Source organism: Diceros bicornis, chromosome 4 (assembly GCF_020826845.1).
Source record: "Diceros bicornis minor isolate mBicDic1 chromosome 4, mDicBic1.mat.cur, whole genome shotgun sequence".
NCBI lineage: Eukaryota > Metazoa > Chordata > Mammalia > Perissodactyla > Rhinocerotidae > Diceros > Diceros bicornis.
The window spans coordinates 56,197,041-56,212,922 of NC_080743.1; the positions used below are offsets into that span (position 1 = coordinate 56,197,041).

The following is a 15,882-nucleotide window of genomic DNA, read 5'->3' on the forward strand; positions in this document are numbered from 1 at the left end:
AATAGACATTTTTCCAATGAAGATATACAAATGGCCAATAAGCACATGAAAAGTGCTCAACATAGCTAATTATTAGAGAAATGCAAATTAAACAACAATAAGATACCACTTCATGCCTATTATAACGACTATTATCCAAAAAACAGAAAATAACAAGTATTGGCAAGGATGTGGAGAAATTGGAACCCTTGTGCATGGCTGATGGGAACATAAAACGGTGCAGCTGCCATGGAAAGTGGTATGGTGGTTCCTAAAAATTAAACATAGAATTTCCACATGATACAACAATTCCACTTCTGGGTATATATCCAAAAGAACTGAAAGCAAGGACTTGAACAGCTATTTGCGCACCCATGTTTATAGCAGCATTATTCACAATAACCAAAAGGTGGAAGCAACCCAAGTGTCCATTGGTGGATGAATGGATAAACAAAATGTGGAATATACATACAATGGAATATTATTTAGCCTTAAAAAGGAAGGAAATCCTGTCACATGCTATAACATGGATGAACCTTGAGGACATTATGCTGAGTGAAATAAGCCTGTCACAAAAGGACAAATTCCACTTATATGAGGTATAGACAGTAGTCAAATTCACAGAGATGGAAAGTAGAATGTTGGTTGCCAGAGGCTGGGGGAAGGGGGAATGGGGAGTTATTGTTTAATGGGTATAGAGTTTCAGTTGGGGAAGATGAAGTTGTGGAGATGAATGGTGGTGGTGGTTGCACAACAATGTGAATGTACTTAATGCCACTTAATATATACTTAAAAGTGGTTAAAATGTTAAATTTCATGTTATATATATATTTAACCACAATAAAAAAAAAGAAGGTTTCAATAAATTAAGACTATATACTACAAAAAAATCTACCTGCATTAGTGTTGGCACTTTATTCTGTGCTTCTCTCTGTGACAGGAATAACTATGTGGTAGAGAAATACTGATCTCGCCTTTCTATAATGTGCTGAATATTCTCTTTGCCCCTCCAGATCCACTTTCTATGCTTCTCTGCCCTGCTCAGCCTTCCATTTGGATTGGCCCATGGGAGGTACTTGCAGGAGATCAGAAGGTGGGAAGAGAGAGAAATCAGTACTAATTCCCCTGGCTCTCTGCTGCCTCCTGTGGTCTGACCGTGGCTGCAGTGCTCTACCCAAGGCACAGCATCTGTGAGGGACCCCTCTCCCTTGCCTATGGCTCTTGCTGGCTTCCAGTGACTGCTCCCTTGCCTTGCCCAGTCAGGCCTGGCGGTGGTAACAGCTTCCTAATTTTGCTAGACCCCTGGGCTTTGCCACCTCTTGTTGTTTCTCTTATCCCTGCCCACACCTTTGTAATAGCCTCCTCATTGAACTTTCTTCAGTGACCTTGTCAAGTGTGCATGTGTTTCCTGTGGGGATGCTGACTGATACACACAGTGTTCCAAGTCTGATTTTATAGCATTATCTATTTTTTCAGACCTTCTATAGGCTGGGCACCACATTAAGCACTAGTGCTACAAAGATGCATTTAACTAGGTCCCTGTTCTTGAGTTCAAAGTCAAGTGGGGGAAGACAGACAAGTAAAAACCCCATTACAACACAGTGATAAGTGCCGTGATAGAGGTAAGAACAGAGTGCTGAGGAAGCATAGAATACGAGCATTAAACCAGTGTTGGATGGGGCTGGGTGTAGGGAAAGCTCCCTGGGGGAGATGACACTCCTGCTGCTCTTGAGGACAAGTAGGAGGAAGTAGAAAGGAGCAAAGGGCTTTCAGGGCAGCAAGAAAAGATTATGAAGGCACAGAGGCACAACACTTAGCTGTCAGTTCAGGAGTGTTTGGCAAGGCTAGAGACAAGCGGTCATGGTGAGAACGGAAACAAAGCTGGAGGGGGGGCAGGGACTGGACCACGGAGGCTCTTGAGTACCCCCAAACAAGTATGAATTCCATCCTGCGTGTTAAGAGGAACCAATGCCCGATTTTAACCATGGGAGTGACACCATCAAGTTTGCCTTTAAAAACTCTTTAGTCAGGGCCGGCCCGTGGCTTAGCGGTTAAGTGCGCGCGCTCTGCTGCTGGTGGCCCAGCTTTGGATCCTGGGCGCGCACCAATGCACCGCTTCTGGGGCCATGCTGAGGCCGCGTCCCACATACAGCAACTAGAAGGATGTGCAGCTATGACACACAACTATCTACTGGGGCTTTGGGGGAAAAAAATAAATAAATAAAAATTATAATAAAAACTCTTGAGTCACAGGGTGGAGAAAGGAGTGGAAGAGGTCAAACTGGGGACATGAAGAATAAGAGAGTTTATTGCAAAATGGTAGAGGCCATCTTTTCCAAAGGGTAGGGAACAGTAGTAGGTTGGTTAATATAAAAAAATCAGTTTAAATGGGTACTCACAAAAATGGTAATATTTTAAATATTCAACTTAAAACATGTACATTTACCAATATTTTGCTATACTACCTTTCTTGCATAAATCACATTCATAATGCTTTTCAGTTCTTTTTTTTTTAAATGGAGAATTTAAAGATGTTTGTGAGGCAATCCAAGTGAAAGATGCTTCTGTGAGTTTTTTCCTCGTTTGTTTATTGTTCTCTCAGCTACACCTACATCAACTACAGTGATCTTCAGTGAATTTCCCTTATCAAGTCTTTGAAAAAAATTAAATTTGGCTTTCATAAAAGCAAAAACCATCTTTCTGCACCCATATTTTATTGGTTCATGGATTATTTAATTCAATTGCAGGTTACAAGAACAAGTACAACTGATATAAACAGGATTGGGAGCAACCACAAATACACTCTTAGTGAACACATGATTCCACTGATGGAGGTTATCCATTAGTCTTGGACATTTGTGGTTCTATGGCCATCAATCAGCAGTTTTTTAGTGTAAGAATGGAGAGATGGTTAAATGGTCAGTTAAAAGAGAGTCTGAAATAAAGTAATGAGAGTGGAGAGGAGGGGATGAGTGTGCAAGAGCTAAAACCCAAGAAATGATGACTGGATGTAGTCATGAGAAAGAGAAGTCTAGGATTATCTCCAGGTTCCTGGTGTGGACGGTTGGGTGGATGGTGGTGCAATTCACTGAAATTGAGAATGAAACAAGAGGATCAGCTTCTGGGAGAAAGATGTAGAGTCCAATTTAAAACATGTTGTATTTGAGGTGTGTGTTCCTTACGTGTGTTTGTTCCTTGACTTTGCAGCATTCATTTCCCACGCCTGATCCACTCTACCCCACTCTTGTTTCTTAGAGTTTGGGTAGGGGTCCACCCAGTTCTAAGAGTCAAGTTCACAACCAAGGCCTGTGTTAATCAGGGCACTGCATATCTTTGGACCCAGTGATTGGCCCAGGGGTGGTCACATGACCTAAGCTGGTCCAAACAGAGGGAACCTCAGTACTTTTGTTGAGAATTCTGGGATAAAGGCAATTGTTTTTCCCCTTCTCGGTGGATTCTCATATGAGAGGTTGTAGCCCTAGAAATGCTGATAACCATCTCCAGACCACAGGGAAGGGACCTGAGAATGGAGCCAACATTGAAGAAGCAGAGCCAAGGAATTTATTTTTTATTTTTAAAATTTTTTTTGTGAGGAAGATCAGCCCTGAGCTAACATCCATGCCAATCCTCCTCTTTTTGCTGAGGCCCTGGGCTAACATCTGTGCCCATCTCCCTCTACTTTATATGGGACACCACCACAGCATGGCCTGACAAGCGGTGCATCAGTGGGCGCCCGGGATCTGACCCCAGGCTGCCAGCAGTGGAGCGTGCGCACTTAGCCGCTATACCACGGGGCCGGCCCCAGAGCCAAGGAATTTAGAGAAAGACACCAGCTCCTGGAGCTGTGCTAAAGCTAACGCTGTCCCTTGACTGTTTGGTTATGTGAGTCAATAAATTCCTGCCTTGCTTAAAACAATTTAAGTGGAATTTTCTATCACCTGCAACAAGAAGAATCCTTGCTGTGCGGCAGCTGGGTAGAGATGTTAGGTTAAATAGATGAGTTGAGAATTCTAGAGAGAGATTTGGGCTGGGGATGTAGAAATGTAAGTGATTAGCATACAGATCAAAGCCATGAGTTTGGAGAGGGTTACCCAGGGAAAATGCATGATGTACAGACACCCAATTAGTGTAAATGCTGTAAAGGGGGAGATACAGGTTATGATAGCACATGGGAAGGACGCCTCATCCCCACTAAGGGGTTTAGCAAGGTTTCCTGGAGGAAAAACCATCTAGGCCGATATGGGAAGGGTAAGTGCACATGAGAATTGGTGGCGGGGGTGGGAGAGTGCTCCAGGCAGGGAGCTCAGGCCGGGAGGTAAGAGAAGCCCAGTGTGCTAAGGGAACTAAACAAGCTCAGTATGGCTGGAATTCACAGGGTGCGTGTGTGAGGGCAGGGAGGGACAGAGGGGAAGGTCAGATGAGGCAGTGAACAAAGTAGGGGTGCGTTGTGCCTGGCCTTACATGCCCAAGAGCATTGGGGAGCCCACTGAAGGGCTTTGAGCTGGAAAGCAACCAGACTGGAGGCTTCAGAAAGCAGAAAGGACTAGAGAGGGGCAAAGCCAGAGGAGTGGGGCCAGTTAGGAGGCTGCTGAAGTATCCAGATGAGAGGTGGTGGTGGCCTGGGTCTGGGGAAGGCTGGGGATGGATTCAAGGGATATTTGGGTGGAGAATCAGATGAACTTGGAGATTTGATTGGATGTGAGGAGTGAGGGAAAAGGAGTCAAAGCTGACTTCCATGTTTCTGGGCAGGGCAACTAGATGGACGGAGGTGCCATTTCCTGAGATGGGGAACAGTGGAGCAGGAACAGGCTAGGGGGTTGGAAGGATGCTAAGGCCAGTTAGGGATATGAAGAACCTGAGAATGCAAGCTTCTTGAGGACCAGAATCTTCTCTGCCTTATTCATTCACCTATGTCTGATACACAGAACAGTGTCTTATACATTGTAAGTAAATATTTGTTCTATATATGAATACATGAAAGATACCTGTATTATTTTATGTGGAGAAGTTTAGGAGGCAGCTTAGAAGCTCAGGAGCTAGAACTGGGTTGAGGAGATAGATGTGAGTGGTCACTGGCCTCTAGTAGTAAATGAAGACACGGGAGTGGATGAAATCTACCGGGAGAGTATGAGAAATGAGAAGGAGACTTTGCGGACCAGAAGAGCATCAGCTTTGCAGTATACTAATTGTTTGATGTAGTTCCGCAGCCCTGCCTTTTTTTTTTTTTTTGTGAGGAAGATCAGCCCTGAGCTAACATCCATGGCAGTCCTCCTCTTTTTGCTGAGGAAGACCGGCTCTGAGCTAACATCTATTGCCAATCCTCCTCCTTTTTTTTTCCCCCAAAGCCCCAGTAGATAGTTGTATGTTATAGTTGCACATCCTTCTAGCTGCTGTACGTGGGACGCTGCTTCAGCATGGCAGGACAAGCGGTGCATCGGTGTGCGCCCGGGATCTGAACCGGGGCTGCCAGTAGGCTAAGCCACGGGGCTGGCCCCAGCCCTGCCTTCTTAACCATGCTTTTCTGTCCCTCTGTCAGCTCTGCTGCCTTTTCCCCTACCTCTTTAGGCTCTTCTTCCTTCTCCTTTGCTGAGTCCTCTTCCTCTTGCTGACCCCTCTCCCCAACTGAGGGCATACCCCCAGGCCCTCCTCTCTCTCTGCTTCTCAAGCTAGGTCTTCTCTCCAGACTTGAATTGCAGATGCCCATTGGGCAGTGCCAACTGGACCTCCTAATGGCACCTAAATACAATACACCCTCACTGAGCTCATCACCTCCTCCCCAAACCAGCGCCTCCTCCTGATGTCTCCTCTCTCTATCGCTCACCTTGCATATAGGAGGCACTCCATAGAGTTGATTTGAATCTTGAATTAGAGGCTTGGTACTGATTGGATCTTACTTCTGATCAAAACTTGAGGGCGCCAAACAAGTAAAGATTTCCTGGTTTGTTCCCTGAGCGTGGAGTCTTAAAGCCAGGGCCAGTGACTTCTTGGTAGACTAGCAAATGGGCCAGTAACCTTATGGTGCCTGATGTTCTTCCATCGCTTCCGTGGCTCAGTGTTCTTCGGGTAATAACAGTCATTAATTATTTTTAATTTTTATATAGGGTGCACATGCCAACGGAATAATATGGATACTTTCACTGACTACAGCTTCTACCCTCCCCACCCCATGTTGCTAATGAATTAAGAAACTCATCCAAGAGGTAGCTATAATTCTACTTGAAAAATCTGGGGATTTGTTAGCCTGAGGCACTGGCCTTGATTCTAGAATGTTAGAGCCAAAAACAAAAAACGGCTTCAGAAATGGTTTGATTCATTCTATAAATTTATGAAGGAAGAAACTGATCCAGGAATCAGAGGTGCTCTGGAAACAATCACTTTTTCCCTGCGCTGCTTAGGAATAAGTGTCCACTGCTAAAACATGCTTTTCTCTAATCTGTGGTCTTTAACCCTGGGTCAGCCTTCAAATCCTTCTTTCTAGGCTCTTTCCCTGCTGCTTTATCAGAGAGCTTAGAAAATTAAAACTCATGTTGATACTAGCCTACAGCCAAACATAAAGACCTTGACAACACTAGCCTCCTTTCTATTCCTCCAACTTTCCACTCCTCACCTCAGGACCTTTGCCCCTGCTTTCTCCTGAAATGCCCTCCTCTATCTTTCCAAATGTTTGCTCCTTATCTTTCAGATCTCAGCACACATGTCTTTTCAGAAGTGACCTCCCCCAGTCCCCATTAACCTGTAACATACCAACTTGTAATCTTTCCTTCATAGGATTTATCACACTCTCATAGTCCTTTGTTCGTTTATTCATTCCTTGTCGTCCCCCCGCCCCTTAGTAGAAAGCTCAGTGAAGGTGGGACCTCTTGTCTTGCTGTTCTCAGAGTCTATGACACTGCCTGTAGCAGAGGTGAATAGATATTTAACAAATGAGTAATGACAAGTGACATCTCTCCATCAGTCTGAGTAATTTAGAGATGATTCTGTTGGTATTAGTCATCATTGTGTATACACCCAAGATGTATTTTTAGTATTTACGCTGCAGTTTCTGGTGACTGCTTCCATCAATCTAATTTATATTCCTCCCACTCTTCTCTCTCCTTTGCACAGATTTACTGACTCTCCAGTATGTGTTTTAAAAAACGATATTGTTTTATTAATAACAGCAGGAGTGGCTGGCGTGGGGTGGTAGGTGTGCTGGGCTCAGGGTGCGTGTGGGCTGTGAGGAACAGATGATGGCCGGGGGGCTAGAAGGAAAGGGAGTGGGTCTGGAGGCCAGGCCCAAGGGCTCCTTACATTTACTTCTGCAAGTGAGCAGACTTGAGAAACGACTCATGGCAAGCTATGGCCAGGCCCCCAATAAGATTAAGAAATTCTTGGAAATCCAGCTGCCCATCAGAGTTGATGTCCAGTTTCTTCATCATGCGGTCAAGGACACCGGGGTCCTTCTGGTTCTGCAAAGATAATAATAACAATGATAATGATAATAGTACCCTTATATTGCACTTTCTAGGATGCTTTCAAATATGTTGCCACATTTTATTCTTACAAGAGTATGAGGTTCAGGGTAAAGGTTAGTAATATTCCCAGTTTCCAGACACAAAAACGGACTCAAAGAGGTGACGTGACTTGCCTAAGGGGAAGACCTGGGACTTGAACCCAGGTTTTCTGGCTCCTAGCCAGGGTTCTTTCTGTGACAATCAGGGGTTATACAATTTCACAGAAACAGCAGAACACTTTTTTCAAGTGTTACATGCAACTCCAATATACAAACTATATAAACGTGGAGTGATTTGAGGTGGAAAAGGCATGTAGGCTCTGTCTAATCAGCCTCATCCTCCCCTCATCCCAGCCCCCAACACACACTTACAGCCACTGGTTACACATGGCTGTTTAATTAATTTGGAAAGTCAGTCCCTTAGATGCACATGTGGCTAGTGGCTATCATATCGGAGAGTGCAGATACTTTGGGGTGGAGGAATAAAATTTGAAAATTCTTCTATTACGCCATTTACCATTTCATATGCCCCCTTCCTAAATGGAAAAAACCAAATCATTGTTCCCTATGACATGTAGTTTGATAGCTTTGATCTTTAAAACACACCTTATTCAAAGAAAAGTTCTTTTATTAATGATTCAGAGCTTACTCTGAGGCCCAGGGGCTCAGCCTAGGTTATGTGGACCACTGTCTTGGAGTGAATGAAAAGGAGGCAGGAGTGTAGGGGATCAGCTGCTGGTCCTTCATTCGTAGCCATCTGCCAGGGTCTTGTTTCATGCCATGGGTAGTTTGGGGGTGGGGGCTGGGACCAGTACCTTTGTGAAGGCAGCCAGTTCTCTATTCATGAAGGTTAGGAACTCGGCCTTGTTGAGTTTGCTGCTGTTCCCATCCTTTCCAGCGTATCTCTGGAAAACAGCAATCAGAGACTCGATGCACCGCTCAGTCTCTGTAGGGCTGGACATTTTTGCCTTTGGAAAAAAAAAATTCAGGGTTCAGACAAGGGCAAGATCTCAAGGGCTGGATGCTAGAGAACACTCCAGAGAATCCTGTGTCTTCTTTTGTGTCAAAGCAGTTTCCTAAAAGACTGAGTCATTTTTTAGAGGGCTAAGGGGCCCAAGACAACCACAAAAAATCACATTCTGTGAGCTTCCTTCCCATATCTCCCCACATGTTTATTCCAGGCAAAATACAGTGAGGGTAAATATGGAGCATGTGGGCACATCTGAAAGCAGTAGACTGCCTTGATGAGTGGGGGGTGACAGGGTCTACTGATGTTTTTAGAACGGGGGGGGTAAATATAGGTATAACTATACATCCACAAATCCATGTGCACACCAAGCCTTGTCTATAGATTAAAACATTTCCTATTTTCTAAGACTATAGAGGCTACTGTGATGAATGAAATGGTAGTTCTTTTTAAAGCAATACTGAATTCCTGGGACTCATGCATTTTCTAGAAGAAAACTAAAAGCATAGTTATTATTGTGTATGGGATGGGAGACCTGAGAATTTTTTGGATATTCAAAAGCAGCCTTCATATTTAAAAGTTAGGAACCATTAATTTTACATGTGAGCAAACTGAGGCATGAGAAGGGCACTGACAGGCAGAGCCACCCCCAGAATCTCAGTCTCCAGCTCCCTTTCTGCAGTCCTTGGCCTTTGCTCCTTCTACTTCCAGATGCCACTAATTCCCACAGGAATGGTTGGTGAAATTTTTCTGGTCACTTTAAACCAGGAAGGTTGATGTGGGGGTTTTAAGATTGCCGCTCACACAGCTCCCATGGCATCTACAGAGCAGAACCGCAGCTGTGGTTGCACCAGGAGGAGCAGGAGATTCAGATCCTGTGCTGGGCTCTGCTTTCCTTGCAACAGAATTCTTGAAGAAAATGGTGTCCTGAAGAGTCTGCCGGTCAGTCCAGCAGGCACCTGGGGCCCCAGAAGTGAAGTGGTGGACTCCCCCTGGTGGATAAGAGCAGCAACTGCAGACTTGCTGGAAAACTTACCAGGCCACACCCTTCCTCTGAGGCTTTATCTCCGGGCATTAACAACGATCTATGTTTGGACAATGACATTGCAGTTTAGCCTTTAGCTTTCATTGTTCTTGGGAAGAACTTCCTGGAGCCCAGAGCTAAAGGCTTTCAGGCCCCATAATTAATGTACTAAGGATTGACCGGAACACTCAGTCGCAAAGCTGTCCGTCTCCGCAAAGCTGTCCGTCTCCTTCCTGTAGCCTCTTCACTTCAGTCTCTCCAGGTGCTTTACCAGCCTAGCTGAGGTGCCTGCTGCCCATTGTGTGTTGGAGCATCTATAAAGCCTCTTCCAGAGGTGGGTTCTAAAGAACTCTTCCGGAGGTGGATTCTCTCTCAACAGTAACTTTGTTGGAATGTTTTTTTTTTCTTTTTTTCTCAAAGAGAACTTTTTCTTAAGGAAAGGAAAGTGTTAGTAGGTTCAGGGTTTGGAGAAGAAACAAAATACCACGGCCTGGGGGCCGGCCCAGTGGCATAGTGGTTAAGTTCGCGTGCTCTGCTTTGGTGGCCCACAGTTCGCAGGTTCAGATCCCGGGGGCTGACCAAGGCACCACACGGCTTATGAAGCCGTGCTGTGGCGGCATCCCATATAAAGTAGAGGAGGATGGGCACAGATGTTACCCCAATCTTCCTCAGCAAAAAGAGGAGGATTGGCAGTGGATGTTACTCAGGGCTAATCTTTCTCACCAAAAAAAAAAAAAAAAAAAGTACCATAGCCTAGAAACAGATGTGGTTGCACAACAGCTTTTCTTATCAGGACTAAAATCTCACTGTATTGCTAATGAGTCAGAAGACAGAAGGTTGGCTGGGAGGGCACACCAGATAGGGTAGAAGGTTTCAGACTAAAGAGTGAGGGCTTTGTGACTTTTTTCTAGACCTACAGAAGTTTCCTCTGCCCCTTTTCCTTGTGGAATTCAGATTGCTTTCCAGTTTCAAAGTGGCTTTCTGCTTTACTTTTTCTTTTCTTTAACATCAGTCTTGACTGTAATTTAGAGTATTTTTTTCTCTTGAAAACTGTTGCTAGCAGCCACATGGAGAAAATTAAAACCCCTGCATTTCTCCCCAGAGGTAATTTTCCAGAGCAAGAGAAAGAAACACCATTATCAAATTACTTAAATGGAATTGTAAAATTTGTAGAGCTGGAGGGGACTCGAGATGGTTCCCAAGGAGGGAGGCCCAGAGATGGGAAAGGTTTGCCCAAGGTGGAGCAGTGGCTGAAGGAGAGGAGAACCACATCTCCTGCCTGGAGGCCAGTGCTCCCCACACCTCACTGCATCCACCCAGCTGTATTTGGTGGGAACCATGAGAGGAAGGAGGAAAGGGTATGATAAACGAATACTGTAAGAGAATTTTAAAAATGCATGCTAAACAAACATTTCAGGAAAGCAAGAAAAAAAAAAAAAAAGAATGTGAACCCGACCCCCAACTCCCCCACATTTCCTCCCAAGGATCCATGGAGGCATCCACCTTCCTCCAGGGCAATCATTCCAGGTCTTCAGCACCTGTTAGTGCTGGGTCTGCCTTTCAAGTTTCCCTGTGACAGCCATTCTCCCTTTTTGCATGGAAAGGAGAAGGAAAGAGTAGTTGGGGATACAGATGGACCTATTAGAGCAGGGGTTGGAAACACGTTTTGTAAAAGGCCAGATGGCAAATATTTTAGGCCAATGTGGTCCATATGGTCTCTATCACTCTGTTTTTGTAGGACAGCAACCACGCAGACAACTCATAAATGAATGGGCGTGGCCGGTTGCTAATAAAATTTTATTTATGGACGCTGAAGTTTGATTTTCATATAATTTTCACATCCCACAACGTATTATTCTTCCTTTGATTTTCTTTCAACCATTTAAAAGTGTAAAATCCATTGGTAGTTTGTGGGCGGAACAGAAACCCCACTTGGCCCACGGGCGGAAGTTTGCTGACTCCCTTCACTCGAGAGGCCAAGGAGAAGACAGACTTTGGAGGTGGCTTAATGGGAAAGAGATAATTCAAAGTGGGAATGGCATGAGCTGAGAGGAGAGAAACAGGTGATGCAGTGAGTGCCTAAAAAGATGGTGGAGAAAAGGCAAAGGAAAAGAGGGGGCTTAGCTGGAAGCGGGCTCCTCCCACATTCTTGGCTGTGGTTCCGCCGGCTGGGGCGGGCTTGAGTTTCAGTCTCTGTGTCTTGGCCGTCTGCCGGTAACTTACTGAAACTTTGATTTTCCCTAGGGCCCTGACGACTAAGTTCTGAAATGTGCCCTTTCTGGTCTATAGAAGTAGCCAGTGCCGCCTCACAGAATCCCACCCCCTACCCCCCAGTCTTTCCCGTGTCTCCAGGCTTCCGGGACACCAGTGGCGAGGGGCTTCCAGCACGAGGGAGCAGGAACCCACCGCTGCCCTCCCGGAGCGAGGGAGCGGGAGCGGCCTCCGGTGCGGGGCGCTGCGGGGCAGGCGGGGCCCGCCGGGCATTTCCTCTGCCCCAGCCCTAGACCTTACCTTTGCCAGGAAAACACAAGAACCTCCCGTGGCCACCCCCAGGCTGTTACTACAGGTATAATTTTAGGGCTCCTTCCTTCATCCTCTTCCCTAATGCCCTCCCACAGATTTATTTTTCCTGCTGTTTCCTGCCACGTCCGCATATAAATCAAAGACCAAGCCTGGAGGAAAGTGTGCTGTTGCTTTTTCTCTTTCCATTTAAAAGACAGACAAATAAAAAGTCGGGCTTACCACGTCGGAGCGGAGCGAGGCGCGCAGGCTGTGAGCGAGCAGCGGCGCGGCGAACTATGAGCGGGCGGCCCGGCTCCTCCCCGGCCCCGCCCCGCCCCGCGGGGCCCCCCCCGACTCACGCGGCCCCGGCCCCGCCCGGCGCCGCCCCGCCCCGCGGGGCCCCCCCGACTCACGCGGCCCCGGCCCCGCCCCGGCCCCGCCCCCGCCCCGCCGCGCAGATCCGGACTCGTCAGCGGTCGGCCTTTGTCAAACACACAGCTGCACCTTAAAACTCACACAAAACCCATTGCCCTCTCTGGGCCTTAAACAGTCTCTCCTTGTCCTGTGAACTTTGAAGATTTTTGACTTTTTGGAATTAAAAGTTTTGCAAGCGGTCTTCGAGAACTCTGTCTCTCCATGTCCGTGGGTCTGTTCCATGTACGAGCTCATTCAGGTTAGACGGGCAGAAAGATCCCTTTTAAAACGTGCAACGTGGACTGTGGGCCATAATGTCGGAGTAGAAGTTCCCTACAAGCCAGGGATATCTGGTCCTTCCCGCGGAAGACAGTTAATAAACAGTGATGATTTGCCCCAAGCGGAGAACCGTGATGTCAAACTTCTCTCTCAGACGATGACAGTTGAAGAAAAAAAACCAAAACCCCAAACCCCAAACTGATGCGATTAAAAATTGACTCGTGCGAGTAGAGCATTTATCTCTGTGCAGTCGGCAACCGAATTGGGAGTTGTGTTAAGAAGCAGAAGCTCTGGGTTCTAGTCCTGGATGTGTTACTTCATTGCAATCCTTTTGGCAAAACCCCTCACTCCTCAGAGCCTCCATTTCCTTATCTGTAAAAGTAGGTGACGTCGCCTTTCCTACTTCATAAGATTGTTATGACTGTCGAATAAAATGATGGCTTTGAGAGGGCTTCAAAAACTGTGGAGTGAGTGGATGTGAATGAAAGACAGCGGGCTGGGGGGCATTGTGTAAATTGCTTCCTGGCTCCAGCTCTGCTCTTGCAGCCTCAGCGGGTCACTTCTGAGCAGATCTTCATCTCTACTCAGCTACTCCAGACTAACATTTTCAGAATCCACTTGAAAGTCAGACTCAGTAATTCAAGAAATAACTTATTTCCCCTAAACCCATTTCTCTCCTGTCTTCCCTGTCTCTGCTTGTAGCTGGACTATAGAGTCTCATCGCCCACGTTCTTGGTCAGTGTGACACCGACATAACGGCAACAGCAAACAAGAAAAGATTTATTAGAGGACAGGTCAGATACACTCCAAGTGAGGAGCGGGCAGTGCCAGAGAACACAGCTGCTCTGTGTCCTGGGTTAGTTTCATTTTTATTTAGGCTGTTTAGAAGGGAATTAGCATTATCTGGTTAATCGCCAATAATGGTCGTTCCTCAACCTACATGTTGGCAGGGGGAGTTCTTGACATTCTAGGGGAATCTCCAGAACTGTCATGGCAGTCATCACCCGCGGAAGGGGGGCTAATGCATATGGAATTCGTATGTAAATTAAAGAAAAGTCAAAGTTCTCTAGAGATGTATAGCAGAAGGCTTTGTATGTGTTGTTTGTGCACTTGTTATGTTTATCGTCGTGGTTGAAGGTCTCAGACTCTGGTGGTGGCGCCAGGTGGGTCTTGGTTCCCCTTTATCTGTATCTTGTGGGATGCCAGCAAGACGCTTCTTTGATGTAGCAAGGTCTCCAGCTGTGATTTCCCCACTCATGTTTGGATGCCAATAAGATGCTTGATTGATGCAACGAGGTTTCCAGCTATGATCCCCGACTCATGTCTAGCTAGCTACCTATCTCATGCTAACGGTGCTGCCATTCTTCCATTCTCCCCACCTGAGAACATTGGAGCCAGGTTTTGACTCGAAGTCCCTTTCTTACCCCCAAATCTTAGCAAGTGCCAAGCGCTGTCAGTTTTATTTTCAAGCTCTCTCTTGGATCATGTTTTCTATTCCCACTTCCAGTGTTCTGATTTAGGTTTTCATTCCCTGTTGCCTCCAGTTTCCTAACTGGTCTCTTGCCTGCCAGTCTGTTCTATTGACTTGTAAAAACACATTTTTCTAATGTACAGTTCTGATCTGTTGCCTACTTAAAAACATAACAAAACAAAAGAACCAAACAAAATGGCTCCCCAATGCCTTTTCTATCAAATCCAAACTTCTTAGCCTCTATCTGGTTTTCAAAGACCTCTTTAACTTTAATTAATGAATGACTTCTTCAATTTATTCATTCAAGAGATATTTTTGAAAACCTACTATATGCCAAGCCCAGTGCTAGACACAAGAGATACAAACATGAATGTAATATAGTGCCTGCCTTTGAGGTGGTCTGTGGATAGACTTTAGACCTATGGTGGTTTGGGGGGGGTGGTATTCTATGGATGGCTGCTGGGGAAAACCCTAAAGTTTTGTGAAAACCCTAAAGTTACATGTGAAATTTTCTGCATAAGAGAAATTTTTTCTGGGGAAGGATCCATAGCTTTCGCCTGATTCTCAAAAAAATCTGTGATCAAAAAATATTAAAGAATCGTTAGTCTAAATTATTTCATACCTGAAGCATGGGATCTCCTACACCATAATTCTCTTTAAGGGAAAATACCTCACTTATAGCCTCTGCTTACGGGCCAGCCCAGTTGAAGTTTTGCATGATTTGACCCTGTGCCCACTGTCACAACTGATTGGATTGAGATTAGCTCTGGACTCAAGGACTATCAATTCGTAGAATGGACAATAGTGGATGTTTCATGACATGACATGGGAAGATGAGCCAGGGCCATTCAGCTTCTTGTTCTTGGGAAACTGAAATTAGAAACACATGGAGAACTATGCATTTAGGAAAGCTGAAGCATTTGCATGGAGAGAATCATGGGGTCGTGACAAATCAAAATTACAAAGAAGTAGACACCAGGAATATGTAGAAGCTATGAAGTTTGGAAAGAATGCATAGAATAGAGGGGAAAAATAAACCAACTATTAACTGGAAATAGAAGAAGTAGCTGCTTGGGTATTAGTTGAGTTGTATAAATGGTGCAGCACCGAGAGTGAAGAGCCTGCGGTCCAACTTTACGAGTGTTCTTGCTCTTCCTGAACCTGGTTGTTTAGTTTTCCTGATTTTCTGTAAGACATTTATGCCTTCAATAACTCCTCTGCCCCATGAAGTAGCTTGAGTGAAACCAAAGAAAAGAGCTAACCAAATAAGTATGAATTGTTATTAACCAGGTTTGGGGATCAGCCCTTTCAAGTTACGGCTGCCTGTGGTGGCAACTCCCCAGGGTCATGCTGACAGGGGTTCATTACCAGGTTTTCAGTCAAAGGAGGGAGCGTTCAGGAAGAATAGCAGGCAAAGGCAGATTTGGCAAAGTAGGTAAACAGTGCTTCAAACTGAAGGGCTAAAGCAGGCAAGGAGCTGAGGTTGAGGGAGGGCTGGTAAATTGATGCCAAGAGAGTAAAGTGAGGTACAGATGAGTAAAAGGGCCATTCAGGAAATAAATGTGAGGACTTCTACAGTGCAGGGTAATTCTTATGTGCAACCTGAGCTCTGTGCAGCATTGGGTAGGTTCTTAATGGACACAGTAGAGCGTGACAAAGATAACAGCAGAGGCGTGACCAAGATACAATGACAATGTGGGGAAGGAAATGAGTGGTTAACTGTGGGTGAGCAGAGAGAGCATCATGGAGAAAAT

The 15,882-nt window shown here is 45.6% G+C and overlaps 1 protein-coding gene across 1 annotated transcript; it reads right to left on the reverse strand.

The window, feature by feature from the left end:
* Nucleotides 1-7,102: 7,102 nt before the first annotated feature.
* On the reverse strand, nt 7,103-12,294 carry S100A11 (S100 calcium binding protein A11). The gene is made up of 3 exons (XM_058539183.1): nt 12,205-12,294; nt 8,287-8,439; nt 7,103-7,427 (listed from the first exon to the last, which is right to left on the reverse strand). The coding sequence occupies exons 2-3, from the start codon at nt 8,431-8,433 to the stop codon at nt 7,272-7,274; spliced, it is 303 nt and encodes a 100-aa protein (XP_058395166.1). The 5' UTR covers nt 8,434-8,439; nt 12,205-12,294; the 3' UTR covers nt 7,103-7,271.
* Between the last annotated feature and the right edge of the window lie 3,588 nt (nt 12,295-15,882).